Source organism: Rhyacophila brunnea, unplaced genomic scaffold (assembly GCF_057557595.1).
Source record: "Rhyacophila brunnea isolate RB1 unplaced genomic scaffold, BYU_Rbru_1.0 scaffold_13, whole genome shotgun sequence".
Classification (NCBI taxonomy): domain Eukaryota; kingdom Metazoa; phylum Arthropoda; class Insecta; order Trichoptera; family Rhyacophilidae; genus Rhyacophila; species Rhyacophila brunnea.
Window position 1 is genome coordinate 10,769,737 of NW_028232785.1, and position 25,735 is coordinate 10,795,471.

The window sequence follows — 25,735 nt, forward strand, 5'->3', positions numbered from 1 at the left end:
AGAAATATTACGACAAATTTCTTTTCGTTTTTTGGTTGTCTTTTTCGTATTCCCGCACATGATGTAAAAATCGCGGTGAATTCAACTTTACACGGTAAATACTCGGCGCACACTCAACTCGAATGAAATATATTTTGTATACCTACTGCGCAGCCGCGAAAAATACCGCGTAGATTTGAACTGATGCAATCGTACCGGCAAATCTCAATAGATCGAGGGGGTTCGAAAGATCGATGTTTATGAAATTAAAACAACATATTTTTGACAAAGTTATTGATATGGCGGCACGAACACGAATCAGAGCATCTTTCAATACAAAAATCAATACTATGCGTGAAGTATTTCCTACTTTACCGACATTTCAATTTTCGATATCAACAGTTGCGACATCCGCCCAGTATCAGAGCTTATGTAGAAAACAACATATGTCCCATCCGCGGCGATCGGGTTAAACTTAAGGCCATGCATTAGTTGAGGCACGGTCTAAAAAGATCGTTGCTAGGCGATGCGCGGATTGCGGGTAGCGGGTGCAAATGACGCCTGTCAAACGAAATATTATTTGTCATATAAATCCAACATACGTCCATTTTATGTTCTATTTATTGTTCTATTAGTAACAATAATAATATATTCATTGACATGTTTTCTTTTTAAAGTAAATGGGTAACGTTTTTAGTCATCTTTACACGATTTTAGAATTAATTGACCCGTCGCCATCACGCAGCAAAGTGACGTGTTTCTGACTCGACATTCTCTCACTGAATGGCAGCGAGTCCAAAATTTCGTCGCGCCTACAGTTGAAAATTATTTGGCGTTTCACTGATGCTTAATGATAAAAATAACCATAAAATTAGAATCTGCTGTTCAATGAATACCCATTTTTAATGTTTATACCTACATAGGTATTGATTAGTTGAAACACTTAAATATTAATGTAAAATTATCAGAAAATAGTATTATATTGCATGCTTCGTATTCTGTTGCTAGATATCGCTAGTAGAAATACTGTAGCGTGCTATGCTTCACCTTAAATGTCTTTTATTGTTGTGTCATAAATTCAGATTAATATGTTGGTACCTATCTACACAAATGGGAAGGTAAACAAATCACTAGTTTTTGTATAATACCGGAATTGATGAAATACTAATAGGTATGTATCATACTTCCTGTATTATGTACCTATGTACCTATATTATATTATATTATATTCCTAGTAGTATCATCTGAATAATCTAATAATTTATGAATTGTAAATGGATTAAAAAACTAAATCTGTCACTCCATTTCTCCACTCGGTCCATTACCACCATTTTATCAACTTGCTGACCTCACAGTACCTACTTCTTTACGACTTACTTACACCATCCCATGTTATGTTGCATTCATGGTGTTGGATATCTCTTAGATTAAAAGTTCATGTTTTGTGATATGCATACTTGTATTCTGGTAGCACGCAATGCTTTAGTTAGGCGCAATGGGTAGTCACAATTGAAGATTCTATTCAGGCGCCCATACGCAAATGTTACCATAATTCAATTAGTCGCATACTTAATTTCTTTTTTCTTCTTCCTTACAGACTGATCACAGACAAGTTCACCATAAATTCGGCAGGGAAAACACCGCAGCAGCGAAGGCTCGACTCCCTGGCCATGGCATACTCGTCCAAGATGGCGCCGCACGCCATCGACTTCACCGATGGCGTCGCCAGAGACGGCACCGTCGCGGGATTCCTGCAGAAAACCGGCAATGACCGGAGCATCAACACGTTCCTCACTAGCAATAGTATATTCGGCATAAAGAATAGATTAGCATCCACGCACAAGGACAGTTTTTACAAAGCCGGCAGTTTCTTCGATTGCGAGAGTAATCCTGAACTCGGAGACAACGGCATGATGGAACAGAGCGACAGTAGCAATCTATTCGAAAACGAAACAAATTTTCAATTCGGTACCGACCAATTAAATGTAGAAGAATGCACAGATTTATTATTCAACGTTGCAGACATCGAAAAGACTAACTCAACTAACTACCCTAAGCTAAGAAACAAACAAACCAAATATAAAATCGACGAAGATAAAGAAAACAATGCATTTGTCGTCGATAAGAATAATATTAAGTGTGCGGAGTTGCGTTCGCCTCTGAATGAAATCAACATCAGAGACAGGGGTCTGGTTCCTAACAAGGTGAACCACTTCAAGACGTTCGTCTCGCAGAATAGCGGCGTTAGTAAGTTTACGAGCGTCTACGATGGACTAGCCGGCATTGGAGGGGTGACGAAGGTGGCGGCGGGAGGCAGGGCGCGCAGGAGGATGTCCGAAGCGGAGCTCGGTAGCCCACTGAAGAGGAAGACCGGAGGGTTTTCTGCGTGCAACGATGATGGGAGAACCCCGTCTAAAGTGAGTATTGATCAATAACACATATTTTTTGCACTGCAATACTTTGAAATCTGATTATTGTTCATGTACTTACCTATATCTAATTTTATTAAAAACGTGAGTTGGAGGCTGGCTATTAAATCAGTCGTAAACCATCTTCAAGTTACTTGCATGCACCATGACTGACTTGATGCCATTGCTAAAAAGCTACGAACGCTTTTAAAATAGGAGCAAGTCAGAGCGTTAGCTGTGAACGCGTTCTAGGAGAAAGTGGTTCATGACTCGGATGATTTAATCAATCAGAATGAGACATAATGTAATTGACTCGAAGACTTCCATTCGTATTTAAGTGATTCATTCTGACTTGTTTTCAAGCATATGGCATCGTTATTTCTAATGCTATATGGCGATCGGTTTCCGATACAATAGCTCATGGCGACCTGCATACGTACAATTTTCTGAACACGCAATCTAATATCAACAGTGTGAATAGTATAGTTGAGGTAGATTCTACCTGATAGCTGGACCGTGTATTTATTTATAATAAATCAACATATTGCTATATCATAGATATATTATTAAGATGGTGCCTGTTTACATGGTAGATGTTAATCTAATATCGGCAATGTGAATAACATCTTCCTTATAGATTGTCTCATCCATTTGGCCAAAAATGAGTGAAATTATCATATCATACAATATTATTTCAATATCGTTTCCTTTACTTTCCAGTTCTCCGTTGTCCTAAACAGCCTGTCGGCGATGCCTGGCAACGTGTCCACCTCGTCACCTTACACAGCCACACCATCCAAATCGCCGCCTTGCAAAAGACGCTCATTCTCATCGCTGGAACCCTGCCAGATGTCTTCGGATTCCGGCTGTGGAACTATGAGCTGTAACTCAGATCGCAACAGACGAACGAGGAAGAAGTCTATCGCCAGAGGTTCAGTGTACCCCGACATTATCGTGAATACCGAAAGCATGCAACGGAATTTCCAAGACGACGACCTTTCAGAATCGGCTCGACACTTCGATATCGTCGGCTCTTCTAGATTAACTCCGTTGTCGGAAGACGTTATTGTTCAAACGCAGCAGAATCTTTCCGATTATGAACTCGATGCGCTGCCCAATCTCGACGAGGCACTAGAGCCGTGCGACCGTAACACAGATATGAATTGTTCCCTATCCAATTATGAAATCATCTGCACAGATAGTCCCAATATATTACGAGTCGCGGGCGCCAGTTATAATAATTTGGAGTTCGGTTCGCCCATCGGTGATTGTGAGACGTCCGAGACATTCGGATCATGCAGGAAGCCCGTGACGAATTACGGCAGAAAGATGCCGGAGCGCACGGAAACCACCCGCATGTTGAATTTTGACATTGATTCGTCAGCCAATTCTACATTCCAGTTTACACCGCCAACTATCAAGGCGCCCGTGAGACACAGTTTTGATTTTGGCATCCGCAACAGTTCGTACGAGTGCAGTCCCAAAAGTGATATTAAAACACGCCCGGGTCTGTGCGGATTCAGTCCGAAGAATCCTGCGAAAAGTGATGTGTACAATATTAGTGCGAAGAATGATACCACGCCGAATAAGCAGGGCGATTCGTTCAGTTTCGGTATGAAGTCACTGGCAGATCAGTATTCTTTTGTGGATAGCGGGGTGCCGAATTGGAACGATTCCCCAATCTCGAGTGGCAACAGTAGAAAGACTGAAAGCATCCCGATAGTGCCGGGCAGTCGGAGGTCTAGGCTTTTCAACAGCATGAGTACGAATTCAATCGAGAGCGCCAGTTGCATATCGGAGATGGAGGACTGCATGCTGTTCGATATGGAGAGCAATAACTGCATCGAAGATGTGATGGACGAAGGGGTGGACGTGAATTACGCCGTGCCGCAGAGTCTCGGAGCCCTCATTTCTTCGGAGATCAAGACGGAGGGCTGGGGAGGAGATGACGACAGGAAGGACTCGACACCGTCCAGGGAAGGGTTCAATGTGTCCCTGAAGAGACCACTGTTCAGAAGGTTAGTTTCGGTGCTTTTTTAAAATTCGTTTAATAACGAATTGGCGACTGGACATCTGGGTGCTGTATGGATTAATGAAATGTGCAAAGAAATATATGTACGTCACCCAATGACATATTAAATGGACAACTCACTTCATACCCGGCGCGCACGAGAAATTGTGCATGAAAGTCATTCACAGATGTATAGGTAGATGTCACGTGACCATATGACGTTCCGTTTCCATTATGCGATACAAGCTTCGAGAATTTATAGTAATATCACCTTTATTGTAATGGCGTATTAGTGTCATGACTCATTGCGTTAGAAACAGATTATCGGTTACTTACGACTTCTCGGAGATTAGACGCAAGTGAGCCCAGCGCATCACAGGCGACTGTCCAATGGTTTCTGTCATTCAATTGCATTGAATAAACATTATCTTAAAATGGCATTTTATAAATAATAAATAATACTAACACATGAAAAGTGATATCCCATCTTTCTTGGAGTGTTTAGTAGATTTTTTTTACAATTTTTAACTAGGCACATTGGCATTTTGTAACACAATAATAACGGTGGAGTCGAAACCCGGCAGTCAGAAACTTTGTATGGGCAGACCCAGCGGTGTCGCCAGACGGCTTGCAAGCAGAATGTTCATTTGAGCGTAGGACACCGATATTAAAATATGAATTTCGCCATCCGGCAGACCCGACACAAAGTGAGTGTCATTTTATTTTCTAGATGCTTCGTCCATATTAATGTCATTGACGTCACCATCTTGAACCAAAAAGTAGTCTAATATAATAAAGTAACGTTGATGAATACCTTCACATTCCAATATCGCACTGAACCACATCACATCACATCACATCATAGCTTGTAGGTTTTTGATAATTCAGATAACGTCAGACTCATAAAGTCAACCTAACCTCAATTGATATTTTTGTCTGCTTTATTGCTAGAGCACGGCATGAACAATTTATTCTTTCTGGTATTAAGTTCTGCAGCTTTCTCAGTTAATTTCATCCGATCAGGGACGTTGAACGAATGAATGAATGAACGTTTTTATAATATTGTTCATTTCTTACAGATGTTTCAGCCTGACACCAGAATCGGAAGCCTCGAATGCTATTGAACGCGTTCGAGTGAATCTATTCAAGGGTCCAGCGGGCGGCCGATCGCCGCACGTTACACTGTCAGCTGCCTGCACACCGACCGACCACACCAGGACTGCCTTCAAGCGGCCGGAAGCACCGAGCGACACCTCGTCGTCCGATGGATCCGCAGGAAAGCGGAGAAGGAAATCCTCATGCTTCAGTCTGCTGGCGTCTCACTACGAGAACGATGAGAATCAGCACGGAGGATTACTGGCGGAGGGAGACGACGTCAGGAGCAACGCAAAGCCGGGAGGGGTCGTCAGAGCAAGGCCACTGCTTCAGAGGGCGCTCTCCGAGAATTGTTCCATGCTGAAGACTTCCCTCGTTGATATTGAATGTGAGTATTCTTACTGTTGATTGGATCAAGTCACTATATTAAGCGGGTCAACAACTGAGTCTTTATATATGAAGGTACAATTCCTCATGGAGAACTTTGTACATGCGTTTTAATAATTAATTTTCATTATTTATTACAGCTTACAACATGCCGGATATGATTGGCGACTTTTCGATGCCGTTCATTTTGCCGTTGACCACCAGCCAGCACCAGGACCTGAAGGCCATCAATGGAGAAACCCTCGCTATGCTCATCCAGGGACATTACAAAGACACAATCCAGCAGTTTCAGGTTAGATACTTATCATTTAAAGAAGTTTTACAATTTAGTTTATTTGAACTAACAGAAGTCGACGTAGGGCTCTAGATTGAAGAAAACATTCTCTTATGGATAAGATAAGATTCGCAGACTAACTTTTAAATTAGCTGCAAGTCATTTTGTATTGCATACTCATTTGTAGCAGACTTTAATCATCAATATTTTTAATTTATATCAATCTTATTATTAAATAGGTGATTGACTGCCGGTACCCTTACGAATATTCGGGCGGGCACATTGTGGGCGCCGAGAATCTCTTCACGGAAGACCTGATACGATCCAGACTCCTCGGAATGTCCACCGATGATGCCGTTGACCAACGCATGTTTGGTGACAGTGGCGCTTTGAATGGTGTCCCTTCGCCCGTCGGATCTCTGGAATCCGCAGACAACAAAGGCAGACGTGTTCTGGTGTTCCATTGCGAATTCTCATCGGAACGAGGACCCAAATTGTACGTATAATTCATACATTAGATATTAAAATATTTTCGACGCTCACTATAACTACAACCAACCTTTCGTGGCCTCATTTATTTTCCAGTGTATTATCATGTGTAATGAATGTGTTTATTTCTTTCACAGATGTCGCTTCCTCCGCACAGTGGACCGAGACATCCACAAGGACTCATATCCACGCCTGCATCACCCCGAACTGTACGTCCTGCGGGGAGGCTACCGATCGTTCCATCAACGCCACGCCGACCTCTGCAGGCCGACTCCCGGCGCATACACGTCCATGATGGATCCGAAACATCTGAATTCCATGAAGGCGCACCGGACCGCCGCTAGCAGGTCCAAATATAACACCAGGATCGGAAGATGAAGCTAATTACGCTGCCACATTCTTCATTTTCTTGTGGTGCTGTCGTCTGTCAAAGGATTACGAAGAATTGCAGAGCTTATCTTTAAATTGGATATAAAATATCACAAGTTTTTAACATGATAAACCTATTGAAAGGGTGTAGGACGTGACTCCTTTACTAGGAATATCGTATGCCCTTAGTGTAGGACTCATTGCTGTCCACGTGGCCATCTACAACTATGCCTCGCTTTAAAATTGTATAATAAGAAATTGCCCGCACGCGATCAGACGGCATTATGCATTAATGCATTTATCCTGTAAAAAAAACACTAAATAAAAATATTTAATATTATCGTAATAAGTAATATAATTATTGTAACATTATGAATCGAAATCGTAACACAATCAATTTTGAAAATCAACAAATCAGCCGAAAGTATAAAGATATATTTTATTATTATTCTTAGTTATTTATGTTTCTAGTAAGAAAAAATTTGTACCTAAATAATATTTTCTCTTTTTATTTGTCCTAGAAATTCGTTAAAGTTACCGCAGTGAAAAAAAAAACATTGCATAGTTATTTTAAAATATACATTTTATTTTATTATTCATTATGAAGCTGTTTGATTTAAAAAAAAATTACCTACACATTGACGTGTTAATGCGCAGATACTGTATATCCAGTTTTGTATAATATAAATATTACGAGACAACATATTCGCAAGATTCCTGTTCGGGGCTACTCAATTTCGGTAAAAACTACATAAAACATCTGTGCCTGCACTCTGTATATATTAATTTGATAATACATACATGGAGTCTGTCTTCTATAAGCTGGCTTGCCGGTTTCCCCCCACTTCACCATCCATCTCGTTTCCTCCCATTGAAAACTTGAACAGTTGAACGCGATGGCACAATGCTTTCCGTGTGACGTGTCACCAGTTTATAGAATACAGACTACTACATATTGTTGTACCTATAGTGAAATTCTTGTAATATTGGACACAATATCATTACCCCGCTTCTAATAAATTTGTTTGTAAGGGAAATTATTAATTTCGGTTCGCTATCGCAAATTTGTGTAATTTTGGTCTGACTTCCGTAAGCGTAAATATCAATTAAGTGAAAACTATTGAATCGTAAGTAGTTACAACAGGTTAGAATTAATTGGGTGGTCGTACTCAGTCGATTGTAGGGTAAGCTGTTTTTCTATTGGCTGAGTGATCTCAACGCTCATAAACATTATGGGAATATATGATTTTTTATATGCGCATTAGCCGCATGACGTCATTCAGCAGATTCAATAATCGCGTCTCCATATAATGCCGCTGTTGTAACTACCTGGCTGTTGATCTGCTGTTTAATTAATTGTTAATGCACGCTTAACTGTCACAATTTGTTTTCTCGACAAGTGAAATAAGCCGCAAATTCAGCGGCCGGTGGAATAGATTCGTTGACCTTTCAATTGGCACGTTCGCAAGCTGTCGATTGATTTCTCCATTCCGGCCGTATAGTCCGTTTATATGTGCGTGGATTTAATGACGGTAATATAGAAAATATATTGATATTTCTGTACTTAAGTTGTTTATTCGTGTTAAAACATTCAATTTAGATATTAAAATAATACATACCTTTTTATACAAAGCAGTAATTGCACGTTTGAATGCTATTTCACGTACTGTGAAAACTTTTTTTTAATATTTTCCGTTGTATATTCACAAATCACATTTTTGAACGAAATAGGATGTCATTTGTACTCTTTTAATTCCCAGCTCCTCAATTTCTATCGCTGACTTAAATTTAGATTTGGCATTTTGCCGTAATTTCCAGTTGCAATATTTTGTAAATATGTTTTTATAAAATTTGATAAAAAAAAATTGTGCATATTATTTTGTATTTGGCTCGTCAATGTATGTATGTACATAATAATATTTTTTGTATGTTTATTGTGCCGTCTTTGAATGAATAGTCGGCAAACGGCCGACGTCTGTCACCCGCGGAAGGGGGATACGGGGGTCTATATCCTCCCCCCCTCTAGCTATTCCTAGATTGTTTATTCAATTGTGAAAATTGTACAAAATGAGAATTGGTTAAGAATTGAACATTACTGTCTGTGTTCGCATGTATGTAATAATATTCTAATTGATAAGAGTTTTGTATGCCTGGAAAATTCACATGTTTTTTTTTTCAATAGACTAAATAGGTTGAGAAGCGTCTTCGTGACGCAGCCAAAATTCACTAAACTTCATAAAGACAATGTAAAAAAGAAATCTATAAGCATTTGTATTTATAGGTGACCCGGTTTCGCCTTTCAGTATCATCAGGTTCCGTTTGCGTACAGTGCAGGACTCTTATCAATTAGAATTTAAATTCATAATCTATTAAGTCAATGATATGTTGTATTGAGAACTTAATTCCGAGCCTCGGACCGTATCGAAAATTTGACGGTGGTTCCTGGTTATCCGTTCCACTGAGGGTGAGAGGATATTAACTCTTTTCGCCGGTTCATTGTTGTTAATACGGTGCGCAGACTCAGCCGGCTCAGTTTACCAATCTAGTAATTGCACTGAAATTCTGGTGCGGACCATGGATTTCAGGTCTATGTATTTTCCTATAACAATTATTGCCGTCTCTAATTGGCTCTAACGAGTTAAATGTTCAGATTTCCGAGATGTAGGTGAGCTTCGTACTGTAAAAGCTCGCCCGTCAAGAGAGCGGGTCCAAATAATTACGTTCCGCTGCTGGATTCAGTTCTCAATGTCAACATGGATTGTTTAAAAATTTGACATTAATTTATAATAGGATTACGTTAAGATATATAAAATGTTTTTTTTTTTTTTTTTTAATGCCATATATTGTGAATGCATACCACCGATTTAATGTAAAGTCTTTATTTTAATTGTTAGCATGTCACGTAGCTCATAAAGCACATAAACTCAGCGAATGTTGAGACGGCTTGACATACACAAATCACACATTTCCGGACACAGGAATTTTGTGCCCGCTCATCAATCTGCAACGCTGAATTTATGTAACGCCTTCGTATTCCCCCCGTCGATGTCCTAACTGACTTTCTGGTGATGTCTAGTTGCCATAGTGTGTCGAGCCGTCGGCTTGCAAACCAACAATTTTAACTGTGTCATACGTATTATAAATTTTGACACATTTTCTTCCCACGGTGATGTTATTTGGTCTCCACCGCTGATGCATATCCCTTACCAGTTTCCAGGCCTTCCTTTCCCTTTTCACACGGTCAATCCATCACACCCTTGGCCTCACCACACCCTCATCATACGGTTACTTAGTTCAATACCTATACTATTATTTAGTGGCGAGGGGTGGAGGTAGGCTATTACGATTCAACATAAATAGTGAACACTATACTTTATCAGTCATACTTATATGTTTTCATTGAACTAACAATTAACTAAAAATTCAATTAAACCCTGCCTAAAACAAGCCTTTTCGTATATCTATAAAGTATCTAAAATTATGCCGTTAAATTATAAATAATTTTATTATCTATTATGGCTTTGTTTACGCAGGGTTTGATTGCATTTTTAAAAACTAACAAACACTACATGTGTGACTGACAAAGTTTATTGTGCACTATTTATGTCAGATCTTAACAGCCTACCTCCACTCTTCGCCACTGCTATATATTATTTACAGTATGGGTATCGAACAAATTTATGACATAATTATTATATATTTAAAAAAATATTATTTGAAGGCATTCTATTGTTTGTAATATAATATTTAAAAAAATGTAAATAATTAATTTGATTTAATGCTTTGAAAATTTTTTCCTGCAATTTGATTTATTTTTAATCACAAGACGCTTAATACTGTAAGTTTTTTTTATCATTATAAAATATTTTTATTTGTCTATTATTATTTTTATTTTAAACTTTATTTCATATAAATTATAAACAATTTAATATTGTCTTATGTTTTTTCTTTTTTTTATTTTAATTTAAACATCTTGCAATATATTTTTAGTTGATATTATTACGATTTTTGTACCTAAATTATTAGTAATATGATTTTTATACAAATGAAAAAAAAATCGACATTTTTTTTTCATACCTAGAGTATCATTACTATGTGTCGGAAGGTGGATATTCGGAAATAAATATATTTGATGTAATTTACAACTTGTTTTTTTTTGTTTGATAATTTCTACCAAATGCCTGCATGAGAATTGCGAATGCTGTGTCAGAACTATTGGTGACACTCACGGAATGGCTCGGGGCATTCCCTGTTTACACGTACATGGATTTACTGCTGACTGTACGTATCATCACGGCCATACCAAAAAAATGCACATGTAAACACATATTTATAATTAACTATTTCTTTTATTCAACGAATAATTCACAAGATTTAAGAATATATCATTCTGATAATTGAACATATTATATAATTTTGAAAAACACTTTCTGAGAGAATGTATTATAACCAATAGAAGAAATCTTTTTTGAAAAAAAGTAAGCCAACCCGACGGGGAATTGACTATTGGAGAAATCCACGACGTCGGTGAGTAATTGAAGTAATAGATATCTACTTTGATTTAATAAAACAAAAATCGATTGCCAAAGTAGCTTGATTTGGAAGAGCACTGATGAGTAGGTATTAAAATTGATCAATAGTTAAAATTTGTCGCAATTAGTATGTCACCTCGTAGCATAGTGGTAATGCACGGATCAGGGCGTAAACCTGGGAGATACGGGGTTCGATTCCCCGTCGGGTATTTGGGTACACATTATCGTGTAAATTGCAAGATTGCATGCATAAATCGAAAAAGTTCAGAAGCTTTTGAATTTTCACGCGACAATTAGCGAACCTGCCGTTAAAAAAGCCAACTACACCGCGCAGAGAATCATTTTGTGGGTAACCGATTTTCACCACTTGCGAAATAGTACCAAACAATGATAACATCGCGTCTCGCTTACTCTTGATGAATTGAATTTAATGAGATTGGCGAGGCAGTCAGCACTTTTACTACGTATAAAAAGTTATTATCGCGATAGTTTAAAATACACACTATTGGTGCAAGTCAATCCATGCACGTGTACAGGCGCTATTAGAACGATATTGGTGGATTGATCACGTCTCGCTGACATTTGAAAAATGAGATTGATGTAGAATCCATACATGTGTGGAACTGCTATTACTAACGGCCCCACGAGAGATAAGCATAGGCTACATTTAGTCTGCTTTGCCTAATTTCACCATACTTGGGTAGTCTTATGCCACACTTGGGACAGGAACGTCATAAAAAGGAAATTAAAATAAGAAAGAACATGGTTTTTTTCAATTAAATAGATTTATTTACACCTAGCTAATAGTATTATAAATTTAACTGAGTTTATGCATTTATAGATTGAGGATTCAATCAATATTTCAGTAAAACGTTAGTCAAGGGATGTTTTTATAATATTCCCCGTGGGTTTATTCTATACATAAGAGGGCTATCGAGGGTGGTTTATCATATTTATGTATCGAGGATGTTAATTATTGTTACAATAAGTTAACCGTCTGAACTGTCAAAAAGTGCCATGTTTTAACATCACCTCTCTTGGCTGTGTTAATTTTTAGAGTAAGATAGACAGTTTTGACGGCTAACTTATTGTAACAATTATACTGCCCTTCTAAGGAAGAACGCAGTACCTAACTCGCAAAATTTGTGAAATTGAGTTATGAATGCCATCCGTTAGGTAATTTTGAAAGTTATATATTCTGTTCACTTTAAAATCAGTATTATCACTTAAATACTGTTAAAATCCTTAGTGAAAAAATAGACATCTTCTAAAATAATACATTTTTTTTAGCAAAATTAATTATATTAATTGCACCTATTCATTGCAGTTACTGCTTGTTTATTATTACTTTGTTTGTTTTTTAACATCCTACTAATAAAAATTACCACCATTTTTTATTAATTCACAGTACTAAAGTTTGAGAAAAAACACATTATGTCATTTATCTCGAAAGTTTGTAAGAGTCAGTTACTGCCTTCTTCCTTAGAAGGGCAGTATAATACTCAATACATAAAATAATGAACTACCGTCGATAGCCGCCTTGTATATAGAATAGACCCACAGATATGTAATAGAGGTATATCTCAGATAGTTATATATTAGATGTTTGTATTAACAGATTTTTGTTTTTACGAGAAATGGATGTAGGCCACTTGCTCAACCTATTAGGTCCATACTCTGACTCCAAACACACACTGACAAACAATATGTGTATTTGCCAGACAAAGGATTCGAACGACATAGCCGACGCATTAGCCGCTCGGAAATCGTGTCAACCCCCACCAGAAATTCACTAGAAAAAATATGACACCCAACGGGACATGAACCTGTAGCCACTGGATTCTCACGATTCTGGAAAGCACATTGGCGTAAATCCAGTGGTTACAGGTTCAAGTATTCGTTCGTGTTTTTCAAAAAAAGATTTCATCTAGTATCTAATGCCTGGTCCACACCGGCAACAAGTTGCGCGACAACTCGTTAAATTTTACGATAATTATCATAATTGCTTAAGAAATTTTACGATAATTATCATGCTTATCGTAAAATTTAACGAGTTGTCGTGCGACTTGTTTTCGGTGTGGACCCGGCATAAGGTGTTTACAAAATATGTATGTTGAGATAAAAGATACTTCAATACCTATCAACTAGAAAGAGAAGAAAAGCGGAATGTAAATTTACTTGTGTTTGGGGTCACCTGTAAAGTAGAGAAAAATGAGATACGTTTCTTTGAATCAAAAGGGCTGCATTGCGATTAAATGGGTGAAAAAATTTGCTACGTATCCACGACCGATGTCAAATGGGAGTGGCGTGCGTAATCTAGTGAATCCATAAAAAGCGGGACTGAATGCAACCTTGATGGGATTATGGTCGTGTCAAGCCAAATGTTTAAAAAACAGCACCGAAACAATAATTATTAAACAAATATTTTTCAAAACAATAATTTAGGACTGATGCGTATGTTCAACGCAGATCCTCAATTTTAAAGTAAATTATTTCAGTATTGTGAAAACGTCACCATAACCTATAAATGCATAACAATTTATTAATTACAAACAATTTTTCATTAGATTATTTTTTTTTACAATAAATAAAGACATTAAATTCGCAAAGAACAGTTTGGTACTTATAATATAATATTTACAATGTTTGATAAAACAAGAAGTCACTGTGTCTGCTCCAACACGAAGCGTATTAACCTTCACAGTACGCGGATATCAAAACAAACTTTTCAAGAAGATTGGTTGCTAGCCGTTTGAACACATAAGTGAAATTCACACAAATCATGCTGCCCAATTGCCATGATTGTAAAATGTCAGTTTGAATCGTTTCCCTAACTCAGTGGCGGCTCTAGCACTTCAGATTCACCACTTCTGATGGTGCGGTTAGATATTACAAACCAATATTCCATACCTTTATTATAAGGAAATATATTTCAGTGTTAAAACAATGCTTTGAAAACAAACTGAAATAATACGTAATATTAGTAGATACCTACCTATTTTTAAATTTCATTTGATTGCGTGGCGCCCAGTTGTCCCGGCCCCGAATCGTCTTATACCTGTCGTATCTTATCCCTGTCAATAGAGTTGAGATTGATAAAGAAATAATAAAGATGAGTGAATGAAATACTAAAAAAATATTATTAAATAATAAAATCGATCTATTTTTTATACATGGCCAGCGTAAAGCCTCATAAGCGGTTTTCCATTCGCAAGGGTGTCTGACAAGGCGACACGATCTCACCTAAATTATTCAACAGTGGAATCACCATTAACGGCGAATACCTCAGTCACTTGCACTTTACAGACGACATTGTTGTCTTTGCGAATGGCCAAGAAGACCTTCATAACAGTCACAGAGCAAATTTAAAAATAAATATCTCAAAGACAAAAGTAATGATAAACTGCTTTGTTGAACCAAAAGCGATACTCAACAATGCCACTCAAATCAAACGGGTCAACAACTAAGACTATCTCGGAAAACAAAATGTCAATTGACTGTGGTATGTCTGACGAGATTGCTCGCAGAGCCAAACTGGCATGGAGTGCGTTTGGGCTCCTGAATAGTATCTTCAAAAGTGACCTCCCATTGTATCTTAGATCTGTTTCACACGGGACACCTGTGTCCAGCCAGCGGTGTGTTGAGATGCCGCATTTACATATAAATGAACGCAACACTCGTGTGTCTGAACGCGCCCATTCATTTATATGTAAATGCGGCATCTCAACACACTGGTGGCTGGACACAGGTGTCCCGTGTGAAACACGTCTTAACGGCCCACATGCTCGTCGTAGGTCAAAATTGAGTTTTTATTGTATTTTCAAACCATGATCCTGGACACTCCTTAAACGTTATAGATAATCTATTTATATAATTTTGAAGCCTTATAATCCTTTATATTTATTTTTAACATGTTCAAACACGCGCGTCAATATCATTTTACTCCCTACTTCAATTATAGTTTGTCAATTTATGGCTACGGCCGTATGTTGTAGCTTAACCACTTAACCACTTAACTACAAAAGAAATGGCGTATTTCAAAAAAACACTACCTTATTCTTAGGTCAATAATTATTATAAAGCAATCATTATTCATAAGATGTTTATCACACTTAAATGGTCAAAGACATAGCTTATAATGAGTATCTTTAGAATTATCTTCAAATGTGTTAATCTTGCTGATTTTTTGAATAATAAAATGCCTAATTCTTGTCAAATTTGGGATCACAGAAATTATCAATATAATTTTTTATCGTAAATATTTCACTATAATGTCGATATAAATTATACTGATGGTTTTATAAATGCGTTTATAAATTAATAAATATAAAAAATCTTAACACCACTGCACAGTTATGTACCGAAATATGACCATATTCTAAAACATTAGAGCGAGAGGTTTAAAAGAATACTATTTTATGTAACAAAAATACTTTATGCAGTCATCAAATGTTTAAAATGACTATAAAGGATAATAAGGCTTCAAAATTATATAAATAGATTATCTACAACGTTTAAGGAATGTCCAGGATCATGGTTTGAAAATACAATAAAAACTCAATTTTGACCTACGACGAGCATGTCCCCCTTTAAGCAGTGTTTAATCAATGTGAGCTGTGAGCTATCAGTGCTCACGTATGCGTGTGTATTATGGAGTCCTAATGTAAGAGAAAATCAAAAATTACAAGCGTCATCGCAGCTGTAGACCAGTGGAGCGACTGAGGTCATCATACAGTGCAAGGTTTTGCATATTGACACAGTTACATCTAAATTGTACATATGCAGTTCGCCGTATCGCAGTTCACCATGAGCTGTTGTACCCGAAAGAAATGGCCGTATAGAATGAGAATCCAACAATTACGCATTGTTCATTGAGCATTGCAGACAGTAATAACGCTGTCATTATTATGATATTACAGCGATTGTAGTAAAGCTTCTCTCTACATTCAACGTGTTGTTAAAAATCTGCGGCCTGTCAGATACTGCCATAGTAATATCGTGAGGCACTTGATATCGATGTAATACAAACATCTGTTTTCGATACGGCAAACTGCATATGTGCAATATTCCGGATTCCGGACACATATTAACACACCTGCGACTGAACAAACACGTTCTGACATCGAAAAATCCTCAAAATAAAATAGGTTTTATTTTTTCGGAATCTAGACAGTGTTTGAATTTGTTATCATTCATAACACAAACCCTTTGAAATGCGATCACGACTCATGTCTCTCTGTTGTCCATTAGAAGGTAACTCGAAGTTGATAGTTAAAATGTTTAAGAAAATACAAAACTTTTAACGTCAATTTTGCCAATCGTCCCAGTTTTGCTAATACATCGCATGATTTATAAACACACAACGCAGTCCAAGTATTAATTCGTTTACACAAATTCAAACCAGCAACGTGTTGTCTTCATCACTTGGTAAAATATACACACAATTAATAAACACATCAATTTTTCAGTCCTCGTGGATGTCCATGTTTAAATCTATCATATTATTGCTGTTGAGGTGGCAGTCACGCGGCGAATACTGCGCCGCGTCCACGTACACCTGCGGAAACCTCGGTAGGCCAAGTTTCGCATCGTCGTCCTCGTCTTGGAAGACCTCCTGGAAGGTGGACGAGGTGGAAGGCTCCAGGAGAGCCATCCTCTCGTTGGATATGAGGCTCTGGATCTGGTCTTGGCAGCGCAACGCTGTGAGCGCCGGTAGCTTCTTCATTTGGGCCACCATGTATTTACCTGGAATATAAAAAAGCTTTTCCATAATGCAAAATTACTATATTATGACATAGATTAGGAAATCATGTAATGTCACATATTTTTAAACTGTGTACGTTTGCATCGCCTTTCACTTTGTGACTAATGTAGTCTTAATAAAAAAATTAAATTTGAATAATTACCGAAACATTCCAGCACATCGTCATTATCCGGCTCTTTTTTCTTGACTATAGGGGGGCGGGTATGTGATTTGAAATCGGCAACGGCAGCCTCCATCGATTCCCTGGCGCTGGAGCTCTTTTTTTTCTTCTTTTTCTTGAAGCGTCTGGCTCGTATCATGTCGGCTATCTTGACCGGTGACTTTTTCTTGGGCAGGCTGACCTCCTGTTTGATTATGTGTATCTTCGCCTGCAGCTTGGACTGTCTCTCCGAGTAACGGGAGGAGTTGTGATGCCGGGATTCTTCGCGCGGAGACGTCGTCTCTTCGTCGATGTTTTGGTTTATTCTGTTCAGGCAATTCGTGATGTCTTCCTGATAAGCAATGCAAAAAAAATCTGTAATAGCCTGTCGAATGAATCAGGTTATGGATATCAAGCCCGATAAGAAAATAAAATATAAGAGAAGGCATATATGACGTCATGCTCTAAGTGAGAAGGGGTTATTGAAAATAGCCTCACATAACCAATAAAATATACTCATTTTTTTGAAAATAAAATATTTCGTAAGAACCTTATTATGAAATCGATTATTCTTAAAAGTAGTGAGGTATTGTGCAATGTAGTTCCGCCACTGGTGCCTGCTAAATAGCTCTACAATCCTATGCGGATCTTGGCCACTTCGCGAAGAGGTTTCGTAACAGATTTTTGTAATGGATGTTAGCCACTTGCTGCTGACCAGATAATTGCTAATTAATCACCACATTTAAATATCATGTTAATTATATCTAATGGCCAACTAATGCAAACGCGCCAGTCGCGTTGTCAGCACTAAATGAGTTAACCTATAACTTCCATCAGTGACGTCCCGTGGGGGTAGGCAGTTTGAGCGTCGATTGGGGGCGGCAGTTACTCGAAGTGCGGCAAATCGAGAAGAATCATTGGGTGTTTATAGATATAGGTACCTCAAATTAGTAATCATGGAAATATCTCTCCATTAAAAATGTATCTTTTTGTCGGGTTTGCGATGTCTAGTTTACTTCTGATGTCCTTGGACGTCACATTCTTAATGACCAGCAATGACACGTGCAGATTTGAGAATTATATTTGAATTATAGGTAGATACATATCTGCTCATACTTACCTAATTAATTTATCCAAATATTTTTGCCAGCTCGCGAGTTTTGAAAGTTGTCATGTGTATATTGAAATCTATTATCTGAAAACCGTGGACTCGCAATATTGTCTTTTGAAGTAGAGATGGCATTTAAATTAGACATATATATTTTGTTAGTAATGTATCCATACAACACATTTCTTAGATATTGGAGTCGTGGAAGGATAAAAAATATTGTATATAAAAATGGGGTGGAATTTTGGCGCTGCCTAGGGGCGGCATTTTGTCTAGGGACATCACTGACTTCCATGCTCTGGGTTCAAATACAAATTGAAAAAACAACATATTGTGATTTTGGCATACCGAGGATTTTAACCCGAAACACACGACTTGATAAGCCAACACGTTACCGCTCGGCCATCATGAGCAGGCACTTGAATAAATAAAAAAAAAATTTGAACACGTCCGATCCTAATGGATCTGTTCATATATGGGCCTCCACCTCCAGAGTTTTATTTTATTTTTTATTTGTTTCTTTATTAAACACCATAATAGGCCGTGAAGCCCAATAATAGTGGCTCCCAGGCAATGACATTAATATGGACGAAGCATCTGGAAAATAAAATGACACTCACTTTGTGTCGGGTCTGCCGGATGGCGAAATTCATATTTTAATATCGGTATCCTACGCTCAAAAGAACATTCTGCTTGCAAGCGGTCTGGCGACACCGCTGGGTCTGCCCATACAAAATTTCTGACTGTCAGGCTTTGACTCCGCCGTTATTGTTGTGTTACAAAATGCCAATGTGCCTAGTTAAAAATTGTAAAAAAAATCTACTAAGCACTCCAAGAAAGATGGGATATCACTTTTTATGTGTTAGTATTATTTATTATTGATAAAATGCCATTTTAAGATATTGATGAATGTTTATACAATGCAATTGAATGACAGAAACCATTGGACAGACGCCTGAGATGCGCTGGGCTCATATGCGTCTAATCTCCGAGAAGTCGTAAGCAACCTAGAATCTGTTTCTAACGTAATGAGTAATGACACTAATACGCCATTACAATAAAGGTTATCTCTATATATATAAAAATCTCGTGTCACGATGTTTGTGGTCGAACTCCTCCGAAATGGCTCGATCGAATTTTATGAATTTTTTTTATGTATATTTGTTAGGTATGAGAATAGGTCAACAAGTATATTTCATACCGCTAAGTGATTAGGGTATCTCTATCCAGAAATTTTTTTCTTTTATTTTTTTGAAAATTTCTTTTTGTATTTTTTTTATTATTTTGCATCAAAAAATACCTATAATCCCAAATTTTCACCCTCCTACCCCCACCCTCCCATTTTTTATACGCGATTTTATTATTTTTGTATGAACAAATTTAACCGTCGTTCGTATTTCAAACAGAACGAAATTATTTATGTTGTTGAATGACAGATGGCGCTACGTCCGAGAAGAATTCAAGAGAAGCGTCGTGTCATTTTGACATTTCATTCGGCATATCACAACGCAGTGCGTGCAAAATTTTGTACGATTTATTTTAATTTATCTATTTTTATGTGCATGTATTACAGTGCACAATGCCATCAAGACGCAAGGGGGGCAATTTGGGCCGTCGAACGAATAAAGCAACAAACATGCGAAATAGTAGAGCAAAAAGAACAGACGAACAAATCCAACAAGATAACAATAACGTGCGTGTAAGCATGTCGCAATTGCGTGCATCCCAATCACAAGAGGCACGAGCTGAACGAAATCAACAACGACAATTGGAACGGAGCCAAGCGCGCCGGTTCGTAGTTAACACACGCAGAGCAAATGACCGACAACGCCAACAAGTACATCGAACATTTACATCCGCTTCGTTCCTTCGTCTCGCATTCGAGTACGAGCCAGATATTGAATATTCCGCTCATCCGAAAGTACTGATTGGTGCTATGGACAAAGAATGTTCCCATTGTCATGCGCTCAAATTCAAACATGAGTCAGCCGGGATGTGTTGCGCATCAGGAAAAGTGCAACTACCAGAAATTGAGATACCACCAGAACCATTGAACGGCTTGCTCATCGGCACGGTTCCAGATTCAAACCTGTTCCTGAAGTCCATTCGCACATTCAATTCATGCTTCCAAAAGACTTCGTTCGGAGCAACAGAAATTGTTCACAATACTGCGGCAAATGGTCAACAATTCCATTCTACGTTTAAAATCAAAGGCCAAGTATACCACAAAGTAGGCTCATTGCTGCCAATGCCTAACGAACCACATACATTTTTACAAATCTACTTCATGGGCGGTGAGGACATCAATCATGTGGATGCACGTTGCGGCTACAATAGCCTCAATTCGCCTAATGCCAGGCGCATCGTCGGCGAACTGGACGCCCTGTTGAATGAGCACAATGAATTATTGAATTCTTCAAAGCACACATGCACGAATTGCAAAGTGACAATCACGCAATTGTCATCAATCCTGATAAAACACCAGCTGAGAGCACGTGCTTTGATTCAATGCGCCTGTTGTTGACGACATTGCTGGAATCATGGTTGGCTACCGCACATCGACGCGAGAAATCGTGATTCGAAGAAGAAACAATAATCTGGAGTTCATTGCTGACACACACCGTTCATATGACGCTCTCCAATATCCGCTAATTTTCTGGAAGGGACAAGACGGATATTGCATAAACATTAAACAACGAGATCCTGTCACAGGTAATTCATTCATTATGAACATCATTACTCATTTTGAATTGAGAAAATGAATGGTTGATGTTTTTTTGTTTTTATCGGCGGTCATCGTCTACAGCGCTCTATTCCTCTTTCTGTCATATATCCCATCCCCACACACTTACGATACATTCGTTATTTTTTATTTAACAACCAAAATATTCACTAGAAATAATTTATATGGCAGAACAACGTTTGCTGGGTCAGCTAGTATTACTATAAATTCTTGAAGCTTGTATCGCATAATGGAAATGGATACGTCATATGGTCACGTGACGTCTACTTATACATCTGTGAATGACTTTCATGCACAATTTCTTGTGCGCGCCGATATGAAGTGAGTTGTCTATTTAATATGTCATTGCTCCCAGGCTTGAGGAATTTACATAATTAGATTATGTAAATATATTTTGACATCACCGGTAATCGAACCCAGAACTCCAGAAGAGGATGGAAGGCCAAGCGGCTTACGCACTGCACCACGAGAGCAGCGAGAAAAGGATGTTAGCCACTTGCTCTACCTATTAGGTGCATACTCTTGATACACATTGAAAAACCATAATATGTATATTTGCCAGACCCACAAGTCGAACCTGGGACCCACGACATTATAAGCTGACTCGGAAGCCGCAAGGACACCGTGGTCGTCAATAATATTGTAAATAATATGTTAATAAAATAAAATGTTGAGACACTATCCGGTTCTAAAGAGCGGGTATTCGTTATTTTTTAAATTAACCTGAACACATCAACGGACTGATCTATCACTTGTACTAGTTTAATTCTCAGCACCTCAATTAATAATCTATTCACTCACAGTTGTCCATTTGGCGAACTTCGTCACGCCCTGGAAGAATTTAGCAGCCTCAAACCAGCCGAGTTTCGATTTGTACACCCTCCCCCCGCTGCCGACCGATTTGATGATCTTCCCCAGCTCTTGACTGTAGACGGTTCTGATCATTTTAATCTTCAGCCGGATTATATTGATGGTGATATTCGTGAAGTATTCACTTAGTTCGTCTTTTAACCGATGGAAAGCCTCGTCGCGGAGTATCTTGTCTCTGTACGACTCGCCCCGTGTGTCCCACAGTATTACATATTTCTTGTAGACGTCTAGAAAGTAGATTATCTCCTCGTTTGACCATTTTCGGTTGAGGACTGCAAAAAAAGAAGGTAAATAATCAGTGCTTAAAATTATAATTCAAATAATAACATTTAATTTGTGGACATCAGTAGCGAAGGGTGGAGGTAGGCTGTTAAGATACACCACAAATAGTGCACATTAAACTGTGTTAGCTATACATATTTGTTTTTATTGAACTAAGGCCATTCTCCCACAGCGCAACTGAAGTCCGACGGAACTGAAACTAAAATTCCAGCCAGTATCTAGCTAATGTATTTCAATGGCGGCTCGCTGACGACGAGACTGGAATTTCTCAGCTTCAAAACAGTCGCGAAGAGACGCGACATGCTAGTCGCGCGGTCTCTGAAGTTTCCAGTCACCGTAAAACAGTGGTACCAACATCATTAGATTCGGTGAAAAATCATATTTTCTTACCAAAATTGGTCGCACTGCGAACATGTGTCATGCTATAAAAACATTAACAACCCAAAACGTAAAAAGTACAAGATATGCAAAATTGAAATAACCTAATTCTATTTGAATAAACGCAGCAGCGTGCGTGTTGTCGGTTTTTGTACAAAACAGCTGATGGTTCAGTTTGACAGTTTGAGGTTATGTGATTATTATTTCAAGTGGTTTCAGTAGCGCCGTGTGCGAAGCATCACATTGGCCAGTTTATGAGTTCCTTCACAAACCAGTTCTGTCAGATTTCAGTTGCGCCGTGGGAGGAGGCCTAAGACTACAATTTACAGATGGTGTTGGTTAGTTTTTAAAAATCAATCAAACCCTGCCTAAACCAAATTGGGATTGGGAATTTGTGATCCGTCTGAATGTTCCCAATTCAATTGAAGGTGACAATTGGTATGTAAGGAATGTCACTAAATATAGGCGGCCTTTCTTATGTTACGTATATGAACGCCTCAGTAGCGAATGAGTCAACGCATATTTTCGTGTCCAAAGAAATAAAAGAGTATAGCATGATTAATGAACGCAATAAAGCAGTATGTATATTGTATTCTGGGACAGTTGTTTGCAGACAGTCACGTCCCGTGGGGGTAGACAGATTGAGTGTTGTTTGGGGGCGGCAGTCACTTGAAGGGCGGCAAAACAAGGATAATCATTTTGGATATATCGTCTCTGTTCTGGCAGAACACACTAACTGGAGAATACTAGTTTTGAGTAATTTGACTTTGAAGTTGTTAAAATGTTTGAAATGGTCTATCATGTGAGTTTATTAAGTAATCGTAAAAAGGATGACTTTAAAATAAAGACTGTTTATTTATTAAGAACGTTTCCAGACGGTAAAGTTTGAAATAAGGAACATTTTGGTATAACTAACTCAATATGTCATTTTTTCGAATTAGTGTTTTCTGCCAGAACAGTGACGATATATAGAAATGGCTACCTAAACTTAGTAACAATAAAAATATCTTTTCATTAAAAAAATCAGCTCACTGATTGGAAACAAAATGTATTAATTGACATAACAGATTTAACAGGACTGTACTTTTTTGTCGGATTCGCGATGTCTAGTTTACTTCCGTTGCCCTTCGACGTACTTAGTGACCAGAAACGACACGTGCACGGATGATAAAAAAATACTGAATAAAAAAATGAGGCGGCATTTTGGCACTTCCCAGGGGTGGCATTTTGTCTTGGGACGTCACTGTATGCAGAACCTTGTCAGTAAAACGGTATTATTAGACAAACTATAAATCACTCCTTGAGAAAATCATGGATAAACAAAAAAAAAATGGTACAGTTCGGTTATGAGGAATACAGCGGAAAACACATTTTGAAAATAGCCAATATACTAAATTATTTGTTAGGTTAACCTAACCAAACCTAACCTAAACTAACCCAAACTAACAAATAATCCAGTATATCGGGTATTTTCAAAATGTGTTTTCCGCTGTATTCCTCATAACCAAACTGCACCAAAAAAATTATCGATCGGTCTGGATTGGATGGCCAGAGACTCTCTGAAGCCATCCGTAGTAAGAGACTGCATGGTCTGCTGTCGTCGCTCCTAAGCTCGAACCCATCTCTTCAAAGCTAGATACAATGACATATAGTGAGCCATTGCTCACTGAAGAAGGAGGCCGATACATTACACGACTGGTCCTAATTTTTCGCCCCTCCCGTTGTCTATGGATGACCTGTCATTGTCTATAGAGTGCTCATATTGACGCGTCTGTCGTGCTCACTTGTCGGAGTATTCTTAGTTTCAGATTTCTTTCAGATTATTTTAACGTATCTTGGAGATCATGGAATTAATCTGATTTGGTGGTTATGTGTTATTAATAATTGGAAGTGACGATCAACGTAAGTAAACTTCTGTGTACAATTATATCATAATACACTAGGACGTTTGTCAATGTGACAGTCGATTCTAAACGACAATAACTAATAACTTATTTATACTCTTCAGTCATTATAGAATACCAAACTCTGCTTACAAGTACATAATCAATAAATAGTATGGCAGTGGACCACTCGTTGCTTGTGCAAAAATATATGCTCAGGCTTTATTATTCTAAAGATGGCGGTGAGTGAGCCCATTGCTAAATAAAATCCAGTACATTATTTGGCATCTCTTGTGGCACAATGCATAAGGCGCTGGCCCTCATTCGGTGAGGTCACAATATATTTATGTGATTTTCTCAAAGTTTGTTTCACTTTATATAATAAATGTAAGTATGTAGAATATATATATATTTTTTTGAAATCTTATAAGTAATAATATAATATCTTGGGGAGACGGATAGATGATGTACAATTAAGTAATTTTGAGGCACTACGCGGTACTAGCAGGCACTAGCCACATGCTCCATTTATAAATCTAGAGTAACCGCATCACACTGTCAAAATAAATTTAATTACAGAGAATTATAGAGAATATTATAGTAAAATTGAGTGGTAAATTAAATGAATGTTTCTTAACCTATGCAATCGGTCTTCTCGATGCCGGACGATAGCCCATCTTTTGGCTCGAGTTTGATATCCATTTTTTATTAAAAAATTCAGTTAAGTTTTAAATTAATAAAATAATTGCTTGTTGAACTGTATAGCATTTTGTATTTTTGTATACAAATTGTTTATTTTAACAACTGTCAAGTGAATTTGTTTGAAGTTTGGGTGTTGCCACTGTAATAATTAATAATGATTGAAAAATAATTACATTACCTGATAGAAGAAAATATTATTGCACATTTTACTCTATAAAAAAAGGTAAATTACTTCAATATCCATTAAAGAAAATAATGTTAACCTTAAAATGTGCAGATCATCTTAACATTTTACCAGATATAATTAGGAAGCTTTCGCGAG

At 37.9% G+C, this 25,735-nt stretch overlaps 2 protein-coding genes across 4 annotated transcripts in view; one reads left to right on the forward strand and one right to left on the reverse strand.

Annotated features, from left to right (window-relative positions):
• LOC147076458 (uncharacterized) overlaps positions 1 to 7,551 on the forward strand; it is an 83,197-nt gene extending 75,646 nt beyond the window's left edge. For all 3 annotated transcript variants that reach the window (XM_085940284.1, XM_085940285.1, XM_085940286.1), the window contains exons 2-7: positions 1,577 to 2,396; positions 3,108 to 4,405; positions 5,478 to 5,881; positions 6,021 to 6,172; positions 6,394 to 6,650; positions 6,781 to 7,551. In XM_085940284.1, the coding sequence (XP_085796410.1) occupies positions 1,577 to 2,396; positions 3,108 to 4,405; positions 5,478 to 5,881; positions 6,021 to 6,172; positions 6,394 to 6,650; positions 6,781 to 7,021 (3,172 nt within the window). In that variant the 3' untranslated portion in view covers positions 7,022 to 7,551. The remainder of the gene's footprint in view (positions 1 to 1,576; positions 2,397 to 3,107; positions 4,406 to 5,477; positions 5,882 to 6,020; positions 6,173 to 6,393; positions 6,651 to 6,780) is intronic.
• A 9,088-nt stretch (positions 7,552 to 16,639) lies between these two features.
• LOC147076459 (uncharacterized) lies at positions 16,640 to 25,561 on the reverse strand. The gene is made up of 4 exons (XM_085941275.1): positions 25,350 to 25,561; positions 22,100 to 22,440; positions 17,451 to 17,799; positions 16,640 to 17,289 (listed from the first exon to the last, which is right to left on the reverse strand). The coding sequence occupies exons 1-4, from the start codon at positions 25,411 to 25,413 to the stop codon at positions 17,009 to 17,011; spliced, it is 1,035 nt and encodes a 344-aa protein (XP_085797401.1). The 5' UTR covers positions 25,414 to 25,561; the 3' UTR covers positions 16,640 to 17,008.
• Between the last annotated feature and the right edge of the window lie 174 nt (positions 25,562 to 25,735).

What these genes read in the sequence shown, in the direction of transcription:
- LOC147076459 (XM_085941275.1), bottom strand. Translation starts at nt 25,413, where the DNA reads ATGGATATCAAACTCGAGCCAAAAGATGGGCTATCGTCCGGCATCGAG. An exon ending in CGAGAAGACCGATTGCATAG is followed by an intron (nt 22,441 to 25,349) that starts GTTAAGAAACAT and finishes CTTTTTTTGCAG; the next exon opens with TCCTCAACCGAAAATGGTCA. An exon ending in AGTTCGCCAAATGGACAACT is followed by an intron (nt 17,800 to 22,099) that starts GTGAGTGAATAG and finishes ATTGCTTATCAG; the next exon opens with GAAGACATCACGAATTGCCT.